Below are 24,238 nucleotides of genomic sequence, written 5' to 3'. Positions count from 1 at the left end.
TATGTTATAAGAATAATATATTAAAGGAGAAATCATATTTGTTTAATTAATATTGGTCAATAATTAATTTGTAATTAATTTTGTGATCAAGTGTAACTAATTAAACTAGAGGGGTTGAATTGTAATTATGTGATATTTAGAAAATAGGGCAATGGTTATCCTTGTAAAAGGATGGACGAATTCAAGGGATTGGATATCCTTGAAATCGTCCATATGGTCCAAGAGATAAGGGTTATCAAGGCTTATATTATGATTGCTTGATGGGCAAGCACCTAGATAAGGATAAGGACCGAAACACTAATCTCAACCCTATAAAAAGACCCCTAAGGCATAAGAAATCCTCCACTTGATCCCTAGGGTATCCAGATCTGATTTTACCTCCTCTCTTCTCTCTCTATATCCTCTCCAATTGCTTGTGGTGTTTGTGAGCCATTAGAGGCACTACACTTGTGGTGCTTGCTTTCAAGACTTAGGGTTTGAAGATTTGAGTTGTTATTGCAATATAACAACAAAAGGTATGTAATCTAATCTACTATATGAATTTCGAAAATACTAGGGCATTCTAGGGTTCCTTTGTGTGTTCATAATGTTGTGTATCTAATAGTGAAAACATAGATCCAATTCTAGGGTTGCATGCACACATAGGATTGTTTGTACAAAACTCATCACTCCCTTTGAGAATGAACCCCGATCCAACCCTAGCTTCCATTTGTGTGTTTTGAGTTCTTTAGCTCCATTGTTATGAAGGTTAAAGGAAAAAGGAGCCCTTGGTATTGCTTGAGAGTGTGGTTTTAGCTTAGATCCACCATCTTCATCTCATTTCTGACTCATTGAATGTAAAAATTCTCTACCTTGCTCATTATTTCTCTAGATCTTGTTTTAGGTCATTTATGAGCTTTTGGTCCCAAATCTTCTTGTTCTTGGAGTTTTAGTGAACTCCAGAACCCTTGAGTGCATTGTTAGCTTCTTGACCTTAGGGTTGGTTGGAAGGTTGGCTTGCATGGCTTAGAGAGTGAGTCCATGTCTTGATGTTGTCATTAAGAACTTAGAAATTGAGATATTATCTTAATGAAATATCCTAATGGATAAAATTGGAAACTTTATCCATCAAGACCTTGAGGGAAACTAGATCTAAGCTTTAGATATTTTGAGATTGAGGAATAACAACTTAGTCCATTAAGTTGTTGGTGCCCAGTTTCCACTGTGTGGCTACCTATTACCACGACGTGGTGATCGGTGTTTTCGCGACCATTTCGCCTGGATGTTGCCACAACTTGGCCAATAGGTGGCCACGACGTGGGAATCGTGATTACCCGACTGTTTTTTCTTGGAGTCCCCACAACTTGGCCTATGGTACGTTAATAGTGAGTCGTTTACAAGCACCGAAGCTCGAGAGGACGTAATGTAATGTCCCGAAAATCACAACCAAAATTTTCATTTTTAACTTTATATAAAACATAGTTTATAGAAAAGCCAAGTCAGAAAATGATAAGTATCGAATACAATCATCCTACAATATCAGAGTATCACAAAATACAAAATCATGAAAAGCCATCGAAGAGAGTGTATAGTCAAGCCTTCACCTTCCCGCGACCTTCTGAAGTCCTGAAACACATTTAAATCCACAATTATAAGCGCAAAGTTTAGTAAGTTCTCCAAACTATCACATACAACACAGTATAAATAAACAACTATGGGTTATCAACAACCTTGGGGACTATCAGCAGTCCCACTAGGCTAACCAGCATGCCCGGTGGGCTAACAATACGCCCTATAGGCTAACAACACGCTCGATGGTTATCAGCAACCCTGGGGACTATCAGCACTCCTGGTGGACTAACAACATGCCCTGGAGCTATCAACAACTCAAAAACACATAACAACAACATCAATTTAGACCCAGCTAGTCAGCATCCACACACAATATGGCATAAGTAATTCAGTGAAAAGACTCACCTCATGGATAACAACTAAAACACAACAACTCACATATAGGGTAGAGAAGTACAACATGACACTTAACAACAATAAAGAACTACCCACTCAGTCTACACTCTAAAACCCTAACTTGACCAAAAGTCAACTATGACAAAAAAGTCAACGGTAAAGGTCAACAGTCTAAGTCAATCTCAATAGGTCTTCATGTTGTGGCCACCCATAGGTCACTTCGTGAGCACTCCATGACAAAACAGTCAGGCCATCCCCCAATAGTCACGTCGTGGCGACCGGAATGCCACATCGTGATAATTAAGTTCCTACAACTTAATTGATCCAACTCTTAATCTATTAAGCCACTTATTCTAACTTTCCAAAAAATCTTCCTAAAGCCTAATAAATCACAAATTTCGATGCTTTTCAGTCATACATGTCCAATGCAAGACTATTTTTTTTAACTCTTAGGTCAAAATGGGAAGAAAAACACTAAAATCTCATGCATGGAGTCTAATCCACCATCAAACTTCAGATCTAAGACTTACGTTTATCAAAGGACCTCAATGATCCATAAAGTTGCTTAATTTATCGATTCCATGCATTCAACTCAACACATACATGGAGAAAAGTGGGTAAAACTTAGATCTAGCATGCTTAAATGAGAAAGACAATAACTTGAGGACTTACAAGGGTCCAGAAACAATACAAGGTGATGAGGAGGAGACTTGCTTTATGAAACAATGCACCAAAGGAACCTTCTTCTTAAAAAAGGAGCTAAAAACCACCAAAAGAGCTCTCAATATCAACAATGGAGGCTAGATTTGATTAGGGCATGAACGGAGGTGATGTTCGCTGAGGGTGTGTAAACCCTAGCCCAACACTTCCCTTAAACAGGGCACAAATCACGGAAAAAATTAGAGTTAATCCTTAGGTGCCCGCCACTTCGTGACCACTTGCTCATCACGACGTGACCTACAAGAATAGATGCACGTTTTTTCCTTGACGGCCACGTCGTGAGGTCTCCTTCCTCACCCATTTATCCAAGACCTCAATTTCATCATGAACCCCATTTGTTCCATTAAATTGTCAAGATATCCCCAATTTATGACGTCAAATGCTTTATTCAAAATCCACTTTAAAAATAAACATTTTTTCTTGACTTTTTTTTTGCCCTAAACAAATCTCATTTATAATTAACGGCCACTCCAGAATGCTCCGTCCCTCTACGTATGTTGATTGCATTGTATCAGTTATATGTCTGATTACCAACTTTAGCCTATAAGCGAGGATTTTTGCAATTATTTTTTACACACACCAAATGAGTCTGATAGGCCGATAGTCACCAAAATGAAGGGGATCTTTTACTTTAGGCACAAGGGTTATAAAAGATGCGTTGCAATCCATGGCAAAAGAACTGTGGTTTTAAAAGTGCTTCACGAAAGCCTTGACATATGTTTTTATCGATTCCCAATGCTTCTTGAGGAATTTGAAAGTAAATCCATCAGATCACAGGATTTTCACCACCACAATCCAAAATGGCAACTTTGACTTCTGAGATTTCGATAGGTTCTTCAAGAAGGCTGCGTTGATAAGAGATAAAGTTTTAAATAGAGGGCTGATAAGCTTGGGTCTATGAGTAGGGGTGCAAACGAGCCAAGCTACTCGCGAGCTACTCGAGATCGGATCGTTAAAAGCTCGACTCGAAATCTATTTTAAACGAGCCCGAGCCAAGCTCGAGCTTAATATTAAGCTCGTTTATTAAACGAGCTCGAGCTCAAGCCTATGTCATTAAGCTTGATTAGGCTCGCGAGCCTAAACGAGCCTTTATATAATTTAATTTAATATTATTTATATATATTAAAATAAAAACATATTAGGGGAGTTATGGGTTTAGGGTATTAGTAAACGAGCTTCTTAATGACCTTGAGCCGATCTTAAGCTTATTTAGACACGTTAGATAAAAAACAAGTCAAGTTCAAGCCCGAACCGAGCTTGTATAATTCTTTACAAGCTCGAGCTGAGCTCAATAAAAGGAAGCCCAAATCGAGCCGAGCTCGAGCCTCATATAACTTAAACGACGGGTTCGGCTCGACTCGTTTGCACCCTATCTATGAGGCCATTTTTCGTGAAAATTGGAACTAAAGAAGTTATGGATTTCTTCTTTAGCATTAGTCGGGTTGGAGGTCCATGTGCCATTCATAATGGGACGTGTGAGGGGTGAGGGGTCAACCATATACACACATACACATGTCATGGAAGGTTGCATCTAATAATGAAGGTAATGAATAAACACGCCTTTCCAAATATTATATTGACGGAAATTTTAGTTTGCTTAAAAAACATTTATTTATTAATATTTAATTATATTATGATAATCATTATACCATCAATGTTATAATTTATAGAAATATATTATTCAGAAATAATTCTGGTACGTGCCAAACGAATGTTTGGAAAGTGATGCTTTTCTTGTACGTGATGGAGTTAGTAAGCGTGCATAGGCCGAAAGTAAGATGACGGGATAGGGGACCAACTTTTGGTACTAATAAAAATCTGGCCATTGCTTATTAATAATCTTAACAAAATTAAATGCAAGATTTCACAAATTTGTGGTAATATGTAGATATTTATAATTTTATATATTTATATATTAGCAATTATAATGTTTATGTTCATATGAAATGTTATTTAAAATACTTTAAAAAGCAATGATTGAAAGATATGAAGCTACTAATTTTCCAAAATGTTGATACTTTATTTGTTTGTTTTTACCTTTTAATTTGGCCCATCTATGTTTAAAAATTATCAGAAAGATTTCAGACTTTGAAACTCAAGTTCTTTATCATCGTTGCAAAAAGTTGTACATAATTGAATACAAAAAAGAGATGACAAGCAAATAGAGTTGTATTACATTAAATGATTTTTTTTTTTTTTTTTGGTATTTTTTTAAACTTTGATAACTATTTCAATACATAATGAAAGTTGGCTGTTATTTGTTAATGTGTAGTTTGTTCTACTAATGTTATGTATCTCAAACTTTTTTTTTTTCAAAAGGTTTAATTCAACTTTTGTTTTTTCTACCTAAATACCTCCTATTTATAATAAATTTGTTAGTCTAAAAAATTTTTGGGCTTTATTTCGTATTGGTTTTTATATTGACCCATTAGCTAGAAAATCCTAATTAGCTAGTCTATATATTATGTATTTTCCTTTCATTTATCTTGTACTTCTCATTTGATAATAATATGAAACCATTGTCGTTATATGTCTTATTAATTTACATGGTATCAAAGTTCGGTTGATCATTTGTATTTGCGTTTTCGTTTTAGAAAATTTTTGCAATTTTGGGTATGGTTTTCTTGTTTGTTTCTGTATTTCGTTTGATTTCATTTGTTCGTTTTGTCGATTTCAAGGGTTTTGTTTTGTTTGTTGGTTTTGTTGATTTTGAGTTATTGATTGTTGTTTCTGTTATTCGTATTTACTATTGTTTTGGTTATTGTCGTTTGACTGATATTGATATATGGGTTTGATAGATGATTCTCTTCAGTCCATTAGTATCCAACTTGATGGCAAAATTTATTCCTATTGGAGTTATCGTATGAATATTTTCTTGTGAGGCAAGACTATGTGGGGGATTGTTATAGGTGACAAGAAGAAACAAACAGATGAAAACGCTACGAATTATGCAGCCTTACTGGATTCATGGGAGACTAATAACTTCAAGATCATTACTTGGATTAATAATTATGTTATACAGTCTATTGGTACCCAGTTGGCGAAGTATGACATAACAACGGAGATTTAGGATCACTTGGCTAGGCTATATACTCAGTTTAACTTTGCAAAACAATATCGGTTAGAGTTGATATTCGAGCCCTCCAACAGAACAATCTCAGTGTTTAGAAATTTTATGCAGCTATGTCGGATTTGTGGGATCAGTTGGCTCTTACAGAACCTGATGTGTTGAAGGATTTTAAGCCTTATATTGATAGAATGGAAGAGCAATGTTTGATTTAATTCTTGATGGCATTACATTCTGATTTTGAAGGCTTGCGTGGATAAATCTTGCATTGCACACCTCTTCCCACTGTTGATTCGGTTGTTCACGAGTTGATTGTTGAAGAAACTCGTATCAGGTCCCATGTTGTCAAAGGTCCCAAGACAGCCACTCCTACTGCCTGTGCTATTCCACAACGACCTCAGTCTTCAAAACCGAATCTCCCCAAAGTTGCATTTAATGAATGTGCTTTCTGTAAGATGAAGAACCATGGGAAGGAAAATTGTCCTTTGTTGACAAGCAAGGGAAATCAACAACAACAACAAACGAGATCACCTACACAATCTCAATCTTCACAGCAGAACAATTCTTCTGGACAAGCTCAGTTACATCCCTCGTTTCCATATTGTAGGCCACCACAGTACACTGTTGTTGCACCTTCAGTTGAAAATGAGATAGATTTTACACCACGACCAACCTTAGATTCCCATATTATTGAGCGTTTTGAAATTGATTGCTGCCAATCCAACTGCCATGTCAGCTTCCATGTCTCATTCAGGTCTGTCTTCATCCAACACTTAAGGTATTCCTCCATCCTTGTGGACATTGGATTCTGGTGCATCTCATCTCATGTCACCACATATGTCATTTTTACTTCGTTATCATCTCGTACACCTATCTTTATTATGTCTGCTAGTGCTACGCCTATGTCGGTAGAGGGTGTTGGTTCTATTGTCACTCCTTATATATCTTAAATAGATGTCTACTACATTCGCACACTTGCTTCGGTCATTCAGTTTTGTAAGTCTGGTTGTTGGGTCTTCTTTTCTGATCCATTCTGATGTGTACAGGACATTCAGTCTCAGAGGGTGATTGAGATAGGTCATAGACTTGGGGAGCATTATGTTTTGGAGCATCTACATGTTGCTGCATCTAGTGTCGATTTGTCGTCTTTTCATTTAAATCCCTCATCGTTTGTTTTTTATCTTTGGCATTCTCGTTTGGGACATGTGTCAGCGTATCGTTTACGGTTTTTGGTTTCCACTGGTGTGTTAGGTTCTTTGAAAACTGATGATATTTCTGATTGTTATGGTTGTAAACTGGGAAAATATTTCTTCTTTGCCTTTTAATAAAAGTGTCAGTCGTTTTGTTGCTCCCTTTGGGTGTACCTGTTTTTGTCTTCAAGCCACATGTAGAGAGACATAAGTTATCTTCAAAATCATCCCTTTGTGTATTTATGGGATACGGTATTGGTTAGAAAGGTTATCGATGTTATGATCCATCAAATAAAAAACTGCATGTCTCTCGCAATGTCACTTTTTTGGAGCACATTTCGTTATATAGCATTCATGTTCAGTCACATGATGCAACTCAAGAGGTGCTTCATACTATTGATCTATTTAGCATTGACATTGATGATCCACCACCTGCCACGGATCCACCACCTACCACAGATCCACCACCTTTCGGTGATCCTCTACCTGCAGATCATCAGGATCCCCCACCATCAAGGCCTTATCATAATAAAAAGTCCACAAATCTTCTTGAATTTGTATATTCATCTTACTCACTACTATTTGCCTCCTTTATTGCTAATGTACATCATCTCTCTGAGCCAACATTTTACAAAGAGGTCGTTTCTGATCCTCTTTGGCAGACCGCTATGCTTTAGGAACTTGCAACTCTTTATCAGACTTATACATAGGATCGGGTTCCGCTTCCACCCGGAAAGCATACAATTGGTTGTCGTTGGGTATATAAAATCAAAACAAAGTATGATGGATCCGTTGAGCGTTATAAAGCAATACTTGTTGCGAAAGGGTACTCACAAAAGTATGATATGGATTATGAGGAGACTTTTGCTCTTGTTGCAAAAATAATGACTAGTCATACCTTGATTGCAGTTTCATCCATTCACCAAGGTAAGATTTATCAGATGGACGTCAAGAATGCATTCTTGAAAGGTGATCTTCATGAGGAAGTATAAATGTCTCCTCCCTCTGGTATTGCTCACCAACCAGGTGAATTTTGTCGACTTTAGAAGGCATTGTATGGCCTCAAACAAGCCCCTTATGCTTGGTTTGAGAAATTTTCTACAATGATTATTTCACTTGGTTTTAAACCAAGTAACCATGAATCATCTATATTTTTTCGATGTATGAGTGCAGGTCAGATTATTCTTTCCTTATATGTCGATGATATGATTATTACTGGTGATGATCATGATGGTATATAGTCTTTAAAGCATGATTTGGCTCACCATTTTGCTATGAAAGACTTGGGTTTTCTACGTTATTTCTTGGGGATTGAAGTTTCTCAGTCTCCAAAGGGTTATCTTATATCTCAAACAAAGTATATTTCAGATTTGTTTGAACCTGCACGACTCACAGATAATTGGACAATTGATACGCCTATAGAGAGTAATGCAAAGTATTCTCCAACTGATTGTATCCCCTTATCATATCCAAGCCTTTATCATATCATTGTGGGGATTTTAGTTTACCTGACTATCACTATATCGGATATTGCTCATGTAGTTCATGTGGTCAGCCAGTTTGTCACTACCCCTTATAATGTTCATTGGGGAGTTGTTCTTCATATTTTGAGATATCTTCGTGGTACTCGGTTCCGCACCCTTGTGTTTCCATATACATCCTCTCTTGAGTTGCATGCCTATAATGATGCTAATTGGGATAGTTATATTTATGATTGTAAGTCCATTATTGGCTATTGTGTTTTTCATAGAGATTCATTGATATCATGGAAGACTAAGAAACAAGATGTTGTCTCTCGTTCTTCTACGTGATTTGAGTATCAAGTTATAGCTATCACCACTTGTGAGATTGTTTGGTTGAGATGGATTCTTGCAGATATGGGCATTCATATCTCTCAGCCCATCCCTTTGTATTGTGACAGCGAGAGTGCGATAATGATTGCCAAGAACTCAGTGTTTCATGAGCGCACATTGAGATTGGTTGTCATTTCACACGGCATCATCTCCAAAAGGGCACTATTTGCATTCCTTATGTTCCTTCCACCTTGCAGATTGTTGATATTCTTACAAAGGCATTGATTGATCCTCGATTTCATTTTATGTCTGACAAACTCCCAATGCTTATTATTGTTGCATTGTGAGTTTAGGGGGGGGGGGGGGTTAGCCTAATAAGATTTTGGCCTTTATTTTATATTGGGTTTTATATTGGCCCATTAGCTAGAAAACCCTAATTAGCTGGTATATATATTATGTCTTTTCCTTTCATTGTATCTTGTACTTCTCATCTGATAATAATACAAAACCCTATCCATTATGTCTTATTAGTTTACAAAGTTCACTTCTACATTACCTATTTAACCAGTAAACTTTACGTGAATCAAAATGTTTATTGTAATACTCTTAGATGAGTAATAATATTGATTTGTTACGTGAATCAAAATGTTTATTGTCATTTCATTTCGATATGAAGGATCTCGGTGAAGCCTCTTATGTTATAGGAATAGAAATACATCGAGATAGAACAAAGGGAATTTATGATTGTCCCGAAAGGAATATTTGAGAACGTACTTAGTAGATATAAGATGCAATAATGCTCCCCTGACTTTGCTCCTGTAGTTAGAAGGGAAATTTTCAGTTCATTTTAATTTTTAAAAATATAGGAAGAACAAGATTATATGAAGTTCATCTTTTATGCTTTGGTAGTTGGAAACTTAATCTAGGCCCAAGTTTGTACTAAACTTGGAATCACTTGTGTTACTGCCATCCAAAGTTATTATCAATCAAATCTGAACATAGATCACTCGCAAGTTGCCAAGAATAATAATTACAAACATATTTACTTAGAAGTGTTAATCTGGAAGTGATATGAGTTTTGACTCCAAATTTGAAAAATAGAATGACAAGTCATTAATAAGATACATCTTTATGCTATCAATAAGCTCATATCATCGAAAAGTCATACGTGAAAGTTGACGATTACATCAAATATGATGGCAAACTATATTGTCATATATAATGCAACTTGCTATTGAATTTTAGTGAGAAAATTTAATCATAGGACTCATGATTGTAAATCTCATTTCAAGGTTGTTAAAAGAAATTTTGTTGCAATAACTTTGCATATGTAAGTTTTTTCACGAGTAATAGTTAAACCAGAGTGAGGTTTTACCTCGATATAAAATACTTGGTCATGTAAGAGCAAGCGAAGGAGAATAATATTTGTATCAAGCACATAAATGGCAGTAGTATCGAGCACATCCATACTAGTAATATGCTAGCAAATATAATGAAAAAATGTTAAGCACCCAAAGTATATGTTTAAGGCTAGACCTAGTGCATAGTACTTTATTGGAACTTCTAATTTTATTTTTTCAAGAACTTATTTATTACTCTTCCATACTATGTAATTTGTCAATATTAATAACTTGGAACATTTATTTTCTATATAGATAAATGTATTGCATTACCACCTAACTCTAAAGTGTTTTTACTTAAACTAATCGAAAGTTTCACATGAAGCACCACAATATGATTGGTTGGGGTTCGTGTCTAAAAATGCTACGTTAGGCTATACTTTTCAACTTTTGGTGTTAGTATGAAACAAGATGAATATAAATTAGCTAAGATAATAAAACATGTATATAGATAGTCATTGCACAAGTGAGAGAATGTGGAAAAATAACCTAACAATGTGGCCTTCAAACTATCTTGTAAATATTTATTTAATGTTGGTACAAATTATATCCCATACCAAAACATGATGATAGATATGTCATTTATTAATAACTTGAATATGTTGCGTTGTATAACTTACTCATAAGATGCTATAATGAGCATTAAACACATATTTGGAAGAAATGTAGGAGAAGGTTATAGATCAGTGTTTGCCTTTAGATTCTAGTTTTCCTTATAACACAATGATCATGTGCTTAATTATCTATCTATTAAGAACTCAATGAAGCATCTTTTATGGGAAGTGAAAATAATCAACATTACACCGTCTTCATCAAAGTTCCTATCACCAAGTAAGTTCATTCATTCTTTGCCAAAGATGGTCCGAACTAGGGATAAAAGATGCATGGTGATTTGTGTGGTTGTTTTTTCGGTTTGTGTTTTTAACATGTGAGTTGATTTTTGTTTTTATTTTTGATATATTTTAATTATACAAATATAACTAACTATGAGTCAGATTTACAAAAACGTTTATAATTGTATAAGTGATCCATGCTTGATAGAAGTATTGCATAAATGGTCTACATGTCTTATAAAATTACAAATATGGTCCTTACCTCATAGAAAATTAAAAGAAATAGTTCTTATGTCTCTACTAGATTTTAGAATTGGTTACTTCTTGTCACAATTAGCATTTTAGGGTTAAGAAATTTTGTCCATATGCAAATAACTCCTTGTGTAATCTTGTAACCCTACTTTGGATATAAGCCAATCTTCAATGTTATACCAGTTTACTCATTCAAAAATGTCAACTTAAGTAAAAAAAGTCTTTTTGTGAGCCCAAACATCCAACGCAAAACACTTTTATTTGGGCCTTATTGGGCCATGAAGGATAATTTCAAACTTCTTGGGCCGAAAACCCTCTCATATAACCACATTGGGTTGCAAACCCGTAAAGGGGCCTTCATGGACCAACAGTCTAAATTGTGCCATGGTATTCTCGGTTTCATTTCAAACCCAAGCCTAACATTCTTTTCTTCCTTCCCTCTCTTATTGGGCCGATCGGGTAGCCCATAAGTAAAAAAAATAGAAAGAGAAAAGGTGGTGGATATTGTGAGTGCCAGCTCACTTTTATATTCCATACATCCATGCATTGCCTAGCATACATCTAGGAGAGTTGGAATTATCCAACATACATCTAGAACATCTCTTTTTCCCTCTCTTCCATTAAACTCAACCACTCTTCCTACTTCCCTTCACCATTTCATTTGCAACTTATCTCCTCCCAAACATTCAAGAAATCCCTCATATTTCCTCCAAAAATTCATAGATGGTGTGTGTGTTTTCAAGAAGTCCTCTTCAAGCCTTCATAACTTGGTAATTTCTTGTCTAACTCAAGAGATTTTACTTCATGTTTATGCTTAGAACTTTCAATTTACACACTTTGTTGTGCGTCAAACTCCTTAGAACACCCATATTTTCGAGATCTCTTCAAGGCACAAGCTAGGTTCAAAGTTTCATCTTCTTCTTCATCTACATCTCAAAACCCTCAAGGTGAGCTTCATACCCCCATATATTTCGTGTTTTTCATGTTTTCGAGGGGAGGATACAAGTCGACTCTCGTTTAACCGTTGGATATTTGCATGCACCATTGTGTTATGTGTTTAACTTTTGAGTTTTTATCACTTATATCTTCATAAAAACCATGAGAAAAGTATGTGTTATCATATATATTACATGTAAAGTTGTAGATTTGGGATTATACACTCAAAATAGCAAAAATAAGTGTTGTGTTCAAACATGTATAACTTAAACTCAAAACTCAGCTTTTAGCAGAAAATTTTTGGTCTAATTACGGACTGTTTTGACCACCTTGATTGTAATGTTTTTCAAAACTATTTTACATGCAAAAATCTCAGGTTTATACCTTTAAAATGAATACTCTCACGCATTCATATGATTTTTCTACAATTTTGGCGATTTTTACAAAACTGCATATCATTTCAGGAATGATTTCGGACCAGTCTGTGAAGATGAACATTTTCACACTGGTTTGAGGCCATTAAAAATTATAATAAAAATTATGAACAAAGTAGACTCGTTTTGAAAACTCTCAGATTTTACGGATCCTAATTTTGATTTACGCTGATTTTTCTATAATTTTTCTAAAAACAGGGACAAAAATGTCAAAAACAAGAAATTGTTTTTATCATGATAAAAGCTCTTATACTTGTGTTAGATGCAAGTTTATATGACTTCTACATACCTTTAAAACATCTAGACATGTTAAATTATATATGTGTGTGTGTGTGTATATATATATATATATGTATATATATATATATATATGATTATATAATGTGTCTTGACAAACAAACGTAATAAACTTTATTTAGTATAGTTGAAGGTCGCAAACCACACTTTTAAAGGATACACAATTATTTATCGGCATAATTATCTTATTTGCAAGTAAAACAAAGTCATAGTTCACTAAATCTATTAAGGCTCTTGTGAGACATTGCGTTTGACACATATCGAGTGTACAACCGTAGCCTGAAGTTATAACTAGAGTCTCCTGGAGTGAGAGCTAGAGTTTATGTATAGATCCATACGGGGTTGACACCCCACACCTAAGTTGTTCGCTACAATTAGACTAGGCCAGTCTAAGGTGACAAACATTACCTTAAACAAGTTGACGCCTGAAAAACGTCATGACAGATGGATTAGTCATTATCAAGTATGGTTATAGCGACTCACATAGGGAATAACAATACGATTTTGGTTTACAGGAAGCTTACACTTCATCCGTTTTATTAAGCTATAGAACTGCAAATAATTTTCCAAGTATTCGATTTCTTACACTTCCGGTCTTAGGGTTTAAGACTACAGTTTTTCTTTACATCAGAAAATATCGGTTTTCTGGGAACATTCGCTTTACTTTTATAAAAAAAATATAATAGAGGACATGCATGCATATATTCACAGTTTTGGAACGAGACTTATTAAACATTTTCATAGAAAATATCAGATTTTCTGGAAGAACTACGGGAACTATTCTAAACAAGTGCAAAACCATTTTTTATACAAAAATGATTATGAACTCACCAGCTTTTTAGTTGACGCTTTTCAAAGTGACTTATATTCTCAGGAAACCAGTAACAGGTAATCAACTCTACTATGAGATCAAGTGGTGCGACTTCAAGAAATTTTACTTCTTATTTTTGTGTAATCGTTAAACAAGCACAATTTGTAAAACAATGAATGTTGGTATATTGCAATATATGATGTTTGGTTGCTATGTTTCATTCATTTTCAATTGTTATGATACTGTATATGAAGTCATCCGCCCCCGGACGTTTCCGCCGTCCCGGTTCGAGGGTGTGACATTGTTAAATAGAAAATTTATAGAAATTGTCCCTTTATTTTAGAAAAGTGCATAAATGGTTCTTAAGATTCAAAAAATTATAGAAATTGTACATATGTTTCACAACATTATAGAGAAATAGGGATGCATAGTTAGTACCAAATTCTTATCTTGTACCGGTACCATATCGTAACCACTACCTAATTCAAACATATGGGACAATACTCGATACTCTTGTTATCGGATTGATGCTAGTACCGAAAATCGGTACCGGTATCGGTAATGTTAGTTCAGTTTGTACACAATATTGTTTCTTCCACCCATTATGGTATTCAAGACTCTTGGTTTGGTATCGGTTCCGTCTCATGTTCATCCCTATAGAGAAATAGTCCCTGTCTAATAGGGAAATAACCAAAATGGTCCATAAAAGTACAAAATAGGTCCTTGTCTATTAGTGAATTTACCAATATAGCCCACGTGTTTCAAAGCAAATTACCGAAATGGACCCAACGTAAGAAATCATTACAAATATTATGTATAAAATACGTGATTAATTCGCGAACCATCCCATTAGTTATAATAGGGTAAGTTACATGAATCGTCCCTCGTGCAGGTTCCAAAAGACATGTTGAGTTCCTATTTAAAAAAAATTAACTCGGACCATCTTTTGTTTGTAAAAAAACTTGCACACTCCATCCCTCCTGACATAAAAAGAATATTTTGCCTTAATAAATTCTTTTTATTTTTCTTTTATCTATCTATATATATATATATATATATATATATATATATATATATATATATATATATATATATATATATATATATATCCACAAACTCACCCCTCTCCCTTCCCTTTCTCCAGTTTTCTTTCGTCTCCCTTTTTCTCACCTATTCCCAATAACCACCGAAAACCCTAACTCTATGGCGAGACCAAATAATCCAAAATAAGAAAATCATTCGGTCGTGTGCATGTTTATCCCTGCAACAAGTCTCAACACAAATGTCTTATTCTTCTCCCTTTAATAGATCACCATATGTGTTTCCTTCTTCTTGTTCTTGCTTCAATTGACAACCACCAACAAGAAAATAATTGCAGCCTCTCCTTTGTTTCATTCTTTAATCGAGTAATCACCAACATGTCTCGCTCTCAATCATACACACCCCTCACATTCCCGTTTCTGGTTCGCTATAGATCAAGAATGAAACACCCATATCTAACCCATCTCTAATTTATTCGTTGTTTATCTCAGTGAAGTGAAGAAGACAACGGTTTCGAGGTTAGGGGGTAAGAAATTAATGAACATGGGATTTTCTTTTTCATTTTTTTGTTTGTGTGATCATTGATTTGTATAAATGTGTTGACTAGGTGGGCGATGGTTAAAGTTGTGGTTGGAGGTGATTACAAGAAAATGTGTTGATGATAGGTATGTGTAGGTGTTGATGAGGGTCGTTGGTGGATGGGTATAAGGGCGGTTAAGGTGGTAATGAATTATGGGTGAAGATGAAGGTCTCCGTTTTTTTATGGTTTAGAGATGGAGAATGGTGGTTTTGCTATAGGTTTTGGGAGATGGCTTTAGTGATGTCAGTGGTTGTGTGATATTTTTTATGGATGAAGGATGACTTGGGGGAAATAAGGGTTTGTGTTGGTTTATGGTGGAATGGTGATGGTGTAAGGTGGAGATGGAATGGTTCGTTGTTGGTTAAAGGACCACTGGGATGAACAACGAATGAATAATGGGTTGTCGATGGTGTTTCTGAGAGAAAGATAGGTGGTGGTTAATGGTTGTCGACGGTGTTGATGGTCCTATGTCAAAGAATTTAGTGGGAAAAAAAGTTTAGAAGAGAAGGGTTAGGATAAGATGGGTGGGTGAGGTTATTTTATTTTATTTTGTATGTTGTGAATGATTGTAAGAAAAATAAAATAAATAAATAAAAAGAACAAAAATGATAGAATCGTTATTTCATATATTCCAAGTAGGACTGTAAAGTGTAAATGAACCGAACGAACACAAATAAGGGTTTGTTCATGCTCGTTCATTAACAAATGAACGAACACCAACGAATAAACGAACAAGTTTTTTTGTTCATGTTCGTTCATTTAAAAAATTACTTTATAATCAAACACAATTGAACATATATGAACATAAAAGAAACTTAAATGAATGAACGTAAACGAACAACATAAACGAACGTTCACGGACATAATTGAACAAACGAGAAATTATGTTCATGTTCATTCATTTATTAAATAAACGAGCATAAACGAATTTTCCACCAAATGGTTCACGAACAGTTCGCCGAACGTTTAGTTCGTTTACAGCCCTACTTGCAAGGGATAAAACATGTAAATTTAAACTAACAAGGGTTGATATTTGCAACTTTTAACCAAACGAAGATGGTCCGAGTTAATTTTAAAAAATGTGAGACTGAACGTGTTTTTTTATCACTCGCACGATGGACGATTCATGTTATGTACTCTTAATAATATAACTCTAGATAAAAGAATATAGATAAACCGTGGGAAATGACTAAATATAAAAGAACAAAAATGTAGAATTGTCAATTTTAAATATTTATCATCCTATTTCTTACACTTTAATGATTTAGTAATTTCAACTCGCAACAAAATGAAACAAACAAAAACCAAACTGGATGTAAATTTCAATATTTCATTAAACCTTAAAAGCCAAAACGCTTTTAGTTAATTTAGTCGATTAAATATAATTGCAAAAATGAAATTACTAATATAGTAATACGTCATAATGTAATTATTTGAAGCACATCCAAACTGAAAGTAGTGGTTACGTGTTTCCGTTTGATCATGCAGCATAATACTCGGACACCCTTATATTTGTATATATCAAAATATGCCTTTGTCCAAAGAGCCCCTTCATGATTTTCACACACATACACTCGCTGCTTCGCTCTATTTATCATTCAGTCGATCATTGATAGGAAGGAAGTGCATCATCACTAATGGCGGAGAAGTCTTTCAAATACATCATCGTCGGCGGTGGTGTATCAGCTGTGAGTATTAATCCATCTAAGATCATTTCCCTTTCTGTTTTATTCATTTACAATGATATGGCTCCTCAATTGCACGTAATGTTACGATTATAGCATTTTCTGATTGAGTGATTTCCAGAGTTGTTTATCAGATTGTATAGGCGAACATAACATTGATCTTAATTTTTGACATTTCCAAATCGTAATGTTGTTTATGTGATCGAATTGCTATCTCGGTTCAATACGATCATAGATATACGTTATGTGTGTTTAATACATATTCAACTGTTCCTTGATTGTTTTGTTTGATTAATGATTATACAATTGCATCGATCCAAAATCAGATAAAATCTCACTTTAGGGCTCACACGACATCTTCGTTTTCCCAACGAATACACTCTCCTAGTGATCTGATGACCTTCAAATGTAATAACATTGGCGTTAATCGTTCAACAATATCATACGTTTTCAATTTCAAGCTCTCGTTAATACAAATCAATAACTAATTGTATTGATTTAGTTCAAAATTGTTTGGCATACGTACAGGGCTATGCTGCCAGAGAGTTTGAAAAGCAAGGAGTAAAGCCTAACGAACTAGCTATCATCTCTAAAGAGGGGGTATGCTTTTCTATTTGTCCAACTCTTTTACTCATATAGTTGCTTGAGTTACAAGCTAAATGTCGTTTTATCACTTTCTAATCAAATTTAACTAACCAAATTAGCTATATTGAACTATTTATACTCTGATTCTAAGTTGCTAACCTACACACTTCAATTTTCTAGGTGGCTCCTTATGAACGCCCTGCATTGAGCAAGGGATATCTGTTCCCAGAAGGTAACCTATTTGGCAAATTTCCAGTTACTTTCTGTGTTAATCATGAATTTGATTTTTTTTTTTTTTTTGTTATGAAATAATAAGTTTTTGTTACTTTCTTATCATATTATATTCTTCAGGAACTGCAAGGCTTCCAGGGTTTCATGTCTGTGTTGGTAGTGGAGGAGAAAGACTCGCACCTGAGTGGTATAAAGAAAAGGGCATAACTTTGATCCTTAGCACAGAGATAATCAAAGCAGATCTACCTTCAAAAACTCTCAAAAGTGCAGCTGGTGACACCTTTAAATATGAAGTTTTGATCATCGCAACTGGCTCCACAGTAACCTCTGAAATCCTTTTGTTACTATCAAATGTAATAAAAAGATTGTCTTTACATTTATACAAGTTTCTTGTTAGGTTTTCAGACTGGAGAACTTTGGTATACAAGGAGCTGATGCCAAGAACATCTTTTACTTGAGAGAAATTGCAGATGCTGATAAACTTGTGGAAGCAATTAAAAGTAAGAAAAATGGAAAAGCTCTTGTTGTTGGTGGAGGATACATTGGGCTTGAGCTTAGCGCAGCTTTAAAAATAAACAACTTTGATGTTAGCATGGTCTACCCCGATCCATGGTGTAGTAAGTTGAAATGCCATTCTTTCTAGAATAATTTTACATCTTTCTAATAATTGGAAACCACATGCAAAGATATACATTTTATTGATAATGACAATTGACAAATGTAATCATTTACAGTGCCTCGTTTATTCACTGCTGACCTGGCGGCTTTCTATGAGGCGTATTATACGAAAAAGGGAGTGAATATCATCAAAGGAACAGCTGCTGCTGGATTTGTAAGTAACGAAAAAGGAGAAGTAAAAGAAGTGAAACTAAAAAATGATCAGGTAATGGAAGCAGATATTGTGGTTGTTGGTGTTGGAGCAAAGCCTCTAATTAATCTATTCACAGGACAACTCGAAGAGGATAAAGGTGGAATCAAGGTATGTTTTTTTTTTCTTTTTATGAAAGTCAAACTATAGTCAATATCACTATATATATATATAAGGCATAAAGCCATATTCTTTGTTTTACAGACTAATGCATTCTTCAAAACTAGTGTTGATAATGTATACGCGATAGGTGATGTTGCTACTTTTCCCATGAAAATGTATGGAGACATAAGAAGAGTTGAACATGTTGACCATTCCCGCAAATCCGCAGAACAAGCTGTTAAGGTAATAATTAATACTTTAATTACATTTTGTTTGTATCAATTGACACGTCAGCAACACTAATATTATTACATTTTGTCATTTTGTTTGTATCAATTCTTAGGCTATTTTTGCAAAGGAGCAAGGAAAGGAGATTGGGGCGTATGAGTATTTACCATATTTCTACTCGCGTGCGTTTGATCTATCATGGCAGTTTTTTGGAGACAACGTTGGTGAGGCTGTTATTTATGGTAACCGTGATCCGGCTTCTGAGAAACCTAAGTTTGGAACATACTGGATTAAGGATAGTAAAGTGGTGGGCGCGTTTCTAGAAGGTGGTACCCCAGAAGAGAATAAAGCAATTAGTAACATTGCAAAAAAGCAACCTACAGCCCCTACTCCCGACTCACTTGCTACTGAAGGTGTCCAGTTTGCATGTAAGATATGAGATATCATTTTTTTTTATTCATTTAAAATAAATAACATTACAATACTATTCTATCATTAGACTTAGACTCTAGTAGTCTAGATAGTAGATAAAGATAAATCATGTAACGTTTTTCTTTTTTCCTTTTTATTTCCCAATAAATTAATTTCTTGAAAACGTAAAATTCCCGCAGCGCCCCCGTAGCACAGCCATCTCTCGCTACCTTTGTTCATGTTCCATCTAACACGATGCATTGCAACGATTTTGGGAGGAAGTGTTTCTCTCTCATCATCCTCTTTGTGGGCCATGTGGTCTTTTACATTGTTGGCCACGTCATCAATGCATACTAAAGCTTGGCTACTTTTGTTTTTGTTTTTTGGATTTTCCTTTGAGATATACTCTTTGGCTCTCTTTTCTTGATTCATTATTGATACAAACCCACGTTTTGATCTCGGTGTATCCCCCCATTCGCTTGATGATTTCTTCATTGGGAATGGGATGTTTGGTGAAGGGGTCAACACAGTGAGTGTTGACTTTTCTTCTTCCTTGGTTACAGAACCACAGAGATAATGAGGCTCTCGGTTTCTGTTAGGGTCTCTCTCCACTGATTTTGTTGTAAGCTGATCATGTATAAGTAAAGTTAGTGTCATTTTAGGATTTACCAAAACGTATTTTCGTCTATTTATTTAATATTATATAATATATTATATACACACCTGAAAATGAATAACTTTGCCATCTGAACAGCAATATGCAACCATGTCTGTTAGTCTTGAGACATGAACACACCAAATTGAAGATGATGAACAGTAATAGCTGTGTGATCCATGGTGTTGAGTTTTTACAGTGGGTGTAGCAGTAACAGGGGTGTCAGATACAGCTTTTGATAAGTTAATTATCTTTATTTCTCCATCATCCGATGATAAAACAACACATCTACAAATAATGATAAACATAAAGTGTAATTTAAAAAAGAAAATGAAAAATAGAAAGCGTGATTAATATGATTGTGATGGATACCTTGGGTCTGGATGCCAATCCAAACTGTATGTAATCTTCTGAAGAGGTATATCCCAAAGAGGGTGATATGGATCACTGAAAATAAAAAAAATAAAAAAAATTAAACATTATTATATATAATATAATATTGAAAATTTGCATTGAAGATTTTGAATATACTTACCGAATGTCCCAAAATCTAACACCTTTATGACCGGAAGTAGCGATTATGTTTGCACTCTCGGGATCACTACAGATATTAACAACAGTTTTAATGAAAAATTATTTATACACTAACTTCTTGCATTTTTTTTAAAAATAAAAATAACATGATTATACAGTTTATATTGACCTGGGTAGTGGTGCCCATTTAAGTGCTCTTATAGGAACAGTATCTGCACTGAAGCAAAGCAATGGTTTGGTATCTGTAAACAAAAAACATAAAACTGTTAAAAAAAAAAAAGAATATGCTAGATTTTAGTAAATAGAAAGTGAAAATATAACAAAGTACCTATGGATGAATCATTAGTAGAGAACTTCCATAAGGCAACCTGAACATATAGAGAATGGTATGAAATTATGAATTATACTTTGAATAAAAAATGAGATTATAAATATATAAAAATTGAGGAGCAAAAAAATGTAGGGTGAATGTTGAATTTGGATTTACCACTCCATCATGACAACCAGCTAGAATGAGATCATGAGGGGCAGATGTTGACCACTCCAATGTTAAGGGAATACTGTATAAGAAAAAGAGAACAAAATATTTACATTTTTTTTTTATTACCAATAATACAACTAACTTTACTCTCATTAATAGGTATTAGGTATTAACCTTTGTCTATCTCCACACTTCAACTTTGAACACATGAAAACTGGCTTCAACTTAAGGAAGCGAGGATCAGTGCCTTCCTTTTGACAAGAAGAAAATAAAGCCTTAGTTGCACTAAGAACAGGTACCTCCCACCTATAATACCAAAAGCATCAAAAAATTTATAAAACTTATAATAACATATTAATTAATTAATATATAAAAATAAATCATACACTTCAAGAGCTCCATTCCCAAGCAAAACAGCAAGGTACCCCATTCTGTAACTAGAAATATCATGAGAATCAGGTCTCCATTTCACATCCCATGCCACTTTTCCATTGTGAGCCAATCCCATCACAAGTCTAGGCAAAGCAATATCTTTAGAAACCGAGTTACTATTTGGAACACTTCCAGGGGTATGATGATGATGATGATTCTCAATAGCAAGCAACTTTGGTGGCTGTTGAGGGGAAGTTTCAGGGGTATTTTTGTCAATATCAACCAACTTTTTTGAGTGTTGAGGGAATTCAATAGCAAGAGGCTGTGGATATGAGTTTGTATTAGAAACAGGAACAGTTTCAGAATCAGAAGCTTTCTTTCTTGGTCTCCCTCTTGGCTTCTTTGGTTGATTGGTTTCAAGATTTGTTTCTTCAATCCTTTTTGGTTTGACTTTGACCAAAGGAATCATATCTTGTTCTTTTGTATACGCATTCAACAAACACCATATCTGAATGAGACCTCTTCCAGTAAGTGGAGCACCAATTTTATGATATGAAGACTCTGGTGGATGAGCAGCAACAGCAATAAACTAGAATACAATTTTAATTTTAACAAAAGAATAAATAAGATTATGTTTATTTATTCTAAAACATAATAAATGATCAACAATAAGTACCTCTACGTTAATGTCAGTGTTGGAATTTTGATGAAGTATGGGACACCAATCTAAAGCCCAAACATGGCCTCCAACATACATCACAAAATCTTTGTTTCCATCTGAAGTGTCCTGTATTAATGTCAAGATTTTAAGCTCTAGTAAAATAGATACTTTAAAAATGAAACTTTTATGTTATATGTACTTTAGGAACAAGTGCTGAAGAAAACTGAGGCAAGTTGATTTGAGGTGTGATGTTTTTCTCATGGCTTTCACAAGCAAACTTAATAGCTCGAGGTTGATAGCAAAAATTCCTCCATTCTCTGTAGATTAAAAGATATATTGTTTGGTAAAAAAAAAAAAAAAAATTGACAATATCACTTTGCTAATACTTAAACTTTTAATCAGACCTTAAGAAAGTAATGGAAGAAGAGAAGCGTTGAATTTGTGGATACTGGAACTCTGATTCTCCAGAGAGATTAGCAATTTTATCCATGGCTTGAAAGTGATTTTCAACTGAAGAATCGAATTTGGAAACCAAAATTTCTGGATCATCATCATCATTCTCCACAGAAACTACTTGAAGATTATTGGATCTTGGAAACTCCATTTGTAATGATGTGTAAATGCCTATACAGTATACAATATACACATACAAGTTACAAGAATTTCATCTCAATGGATGCATTGTCTTATTACAGTATAACCACCATTCTATCACATTACATAAACACATACAACACGCATAATCACAATTATGCATAATTTGCAATGAGTTCTGAAGAAGCACAGTTATATAAGCTTTCAACAATCTTGCTTAAACTTTCCATTGACAATATGAAATATTGATTATGCTGCTGTTTCTGTTATTCTAACTCTGAATGCTAGCTAAATTTCATCTTCTTCTTCTGTTATCACTCATACAAGTTACAGCCAGTAGATTGTTTATCTAAAAAAGTTCAAAATCCATATAAATTTCCAGAAACAAAGGACAAATAGTGACATGTGATTCCATCTTCTTCTTCTTTTGATATCAAGAGCCTGACTAAAACAAAGGCACCATAATAGACTCTGGAGTGATTCCACTACTAATCCAAATCCTCAGCTGTGGAGCCTTTTCAACAAAACATGAACCAAACTAAATTTAAAACACCCCCTGTTTGATTTTCTTTTCGTATGGAAGGAACATTCACAATGCCAATTTCAGCAAAAAAAAAAACGATGTCAATTTCAGGAAAAAAAAACGATGCAAAACTTAGCAATAAAAAGTATTCCAAGGTCGTTCTTCGATTTCAGAAGGTCATTCAAAGGCACATTCTCGTGATCCAAGCAAAAAAAAAAAACGAAGTTAAAAGATCAAGGAACTAACCCGATTAGAATTTTGTATTCAGAAATCCGTTATCATCAGAAACTCGTATTCGTTTAGATTGAAACGAAAGTCCAAAAATTGTGTATTCAATAAACCTAATCAAGTCGGAATCGAAGATAAAACTTGAAAAATCGAACCCTGTGGCCGGAGGTGAAGCGCCGGCATCAGTGTGGAAGAGGAATCGCCGCCGTTGGTGTGGCTGGAGGTTGACTAGTCGGCGTCGGAGGAACTCAGTAGTCAGGAACAATTTTCATTGCCAGGGGTGTTTGGGATTGGTTTTTAGTTAAAAAGTCCATTGCAACATTTTTTACTTATAGTTTTTTTTTTTTTTTTTTTTTTTTTTTTTTTTTTAATTATTATTATTTTTTTAATAGTAGGTTTTAAAATAAGTTTGGATTAGGTTAAAAAGCCAAAATGCACCAAAATTCATGACTTTTAAAATCATAACTTTTTCTTCTTGTCAAAAAGTTATTCTAAAAGGATTTTTATAATTAACAAACAACTTTTCAAACTTTTAGCTTTTTGAAAACTGAAATCGAAATCTGTAACAATGCATTTAATAGATTGTGAAAACTGAAATCGAAATTAGTTGATTCCCAAATCACAACAAATAGCAAACGAAGGAACTCAGGAGTCGAGAACAATTCATTCAATAGGAAATTAGAAATCAAATGTTTGAGATTAGTGAATCCTAATTCCTAATTCTACTATTCCAACGGTGAAGAGATGAAGACAGAAACCGAGAGAACTGGAGAAGAAAG

The 24,238-nt window shown here is 34.5% G+C and overlaps 3 protein-coding genes across 3 annotated transcripts; 2 read left to right on the top strand and 1 right to left on the bottom strand.

The window, feature by feature from the left end:
• Positions 1 to 7,769: 7,769 nt before the first annotated feature.
• Positions 7,770 to 8,735, top strand: LOC145005126 (secreted RxLR effector protein 161-like). Its single transcript, XM_078964181.1, has 3 exons — positions 7,770 to 7,851; positions 8,098 to 8,157; positions 8,242 to 8,735. Exons 1-3 carry the CDS (start codon positions 7,770 to 7,772, stop codon positions 8,733 to 8,735), a joined length of 636 nt encoding a protein of 211 aa, XP_078820307.1.
• An 8,116-nt stretch (positions 8,736 to 16,851) lies between these two features.
• LOC145033728 (monodehydroascorbate reductase-like) lies at positions 16,852 to 19,442 on the top strand. The gene is made up of 8 exons (XM_078982286.1): positions 16,852 to 16,989; positions 17,515 to 17,586; positions 17,752 to 17,803; positions 17,923 to 18,122; positions 18,200 to 18,419; positions 18,537 to 18,781; positions 18,875 to 19,015; positions 19,116 to 19,442. The coding sequence occupies exons 1-8, from the start codon at positions 16,939 to 16,941 to the stop codon at positions 19,437 to 19,439; spliced, it is 1,305 nt and encodes a 434-aa protein (XP_078838412.1). The 5' UTR covers positions 16,852 to 16,938; the 3' UTR covers positions 19,440 to 19,442.
• On the bottom strand, positions 19,422 to 23,746 carry LOC145033718 (Transducin/WD40 repeat-like superfamily protein). Its single transcript, XM_078982277.1, has 13 exons — positions 23,478 to 23,746; positions 22,519 to 22,738; positions 22,314 to 22,431; positions 22,130 to 22,240; positions 21,468 to 22,042; positions 21,256 to 21,387; positions 21,088 to 21,160; positions 20,929 to 20,968; positions 20,770 to 20,842; positions 20,602 to 20,667; positions 20,439 to 20,513; positions 20,135 to 20,354; positions 19,422 to 20,038 (listed from the first exon to the last, which is right to left on the bottom strand). The coding sequence occupies exons 2-13, from the start codon at positions 22,716 to 22,718 to the stop codon at positions 19,517 to 19,519; spliced, it is 2,205 nt and encodes a 734-aa protein (XP_078838403.1). The 5' UTR covers positions 22,719 to 22,738; positions 23,478 to 23,746; the 3' UTR covers positions 19,422 to 19,516.
• Between the last annotated feature and the right edge of the window lie 492 nt (positions 23,747 to 24,238).

Source organism: Lactuca saligna, chromosome 1 (assembly GCF_052625555.1).
Source record: "Lactuca saligna cultivar CGN05327 chromosome 1, ASM5262555v1, whole genome shotgun sequence".
Lineage (NCBI taxonomy): Eukaryota > Viridiplantae > Streptophyta > Magnoliopsida > Asterales > Asteraceae > Lactuca > Lactuca saligna.
The sequence above is the reverse complement of the archived record's forward strand: the minus strand, read 5'-3'. Positions and strand labels throughout refer to the sequence as shown.

Coding starts and splice junctions, on each gene's coding strand:
- LOC145033728 (XM_078982286.1), top strand. CDS start 16,939: ATGGCGGAGAAGTCTTTCAAATACATCATCGTCGGCGGTGGTGTATCA. Junction 17,804..17,922: donor GGGATATCTGTTCCCAGAAG/GTAACCTATTTG, acceptor TATATTCTTCAG/GAACTGCAAGGCTTCCAGGG. Junction 19,016..19,115: donor CCGCAGAACAAGCTGTTAAG/GTAATAATTAAT, acceptor ATCAATTCTTAG/GCTATTTTTGCAAAGGAGCA.
- LOC145005126 (XM_078964181.1), top strand. CDS start 7,770: ATGGATTATGAGGAGACTTTTGCTCTTGTTGCAAAAATAATGACTAGT. Junction 7,852..8,097: donor AGTTTCATCCATTCACCAAG/GTAAGATTTATC, acceptor GTATGAGTGCAG/GTCAGATTATTCTTTCCTTA. Junction 8,158..8,241: donor TACTGGTGATGATCATGATG/GTATATAGTCTT, acceptor TGGGGATTGAAG/TTTCTCAGTCTCCAAAGGGT.
- LOC145033718 (XM_078982277.1), bottom strand. CDS start 22,718: ATGGAGTTTCCAAGATCCAATAATCTTCAAGTAGTTTCTGTGGAGAAT. Junction 21,388..21,467: donor GGGAATGGAGCTCTTGAAGT/GTATGATTTATT, acceptor TTGGTATTATAG/GTGGGAGGTACCTGTTCTTA. Junction 21,161..21,255: donor AAGTGTGGAGATAGACAAAG/GTTAATACCTAA, acceptor TTTCTTATACAG/TATTCCCTTAACATTGGAGT.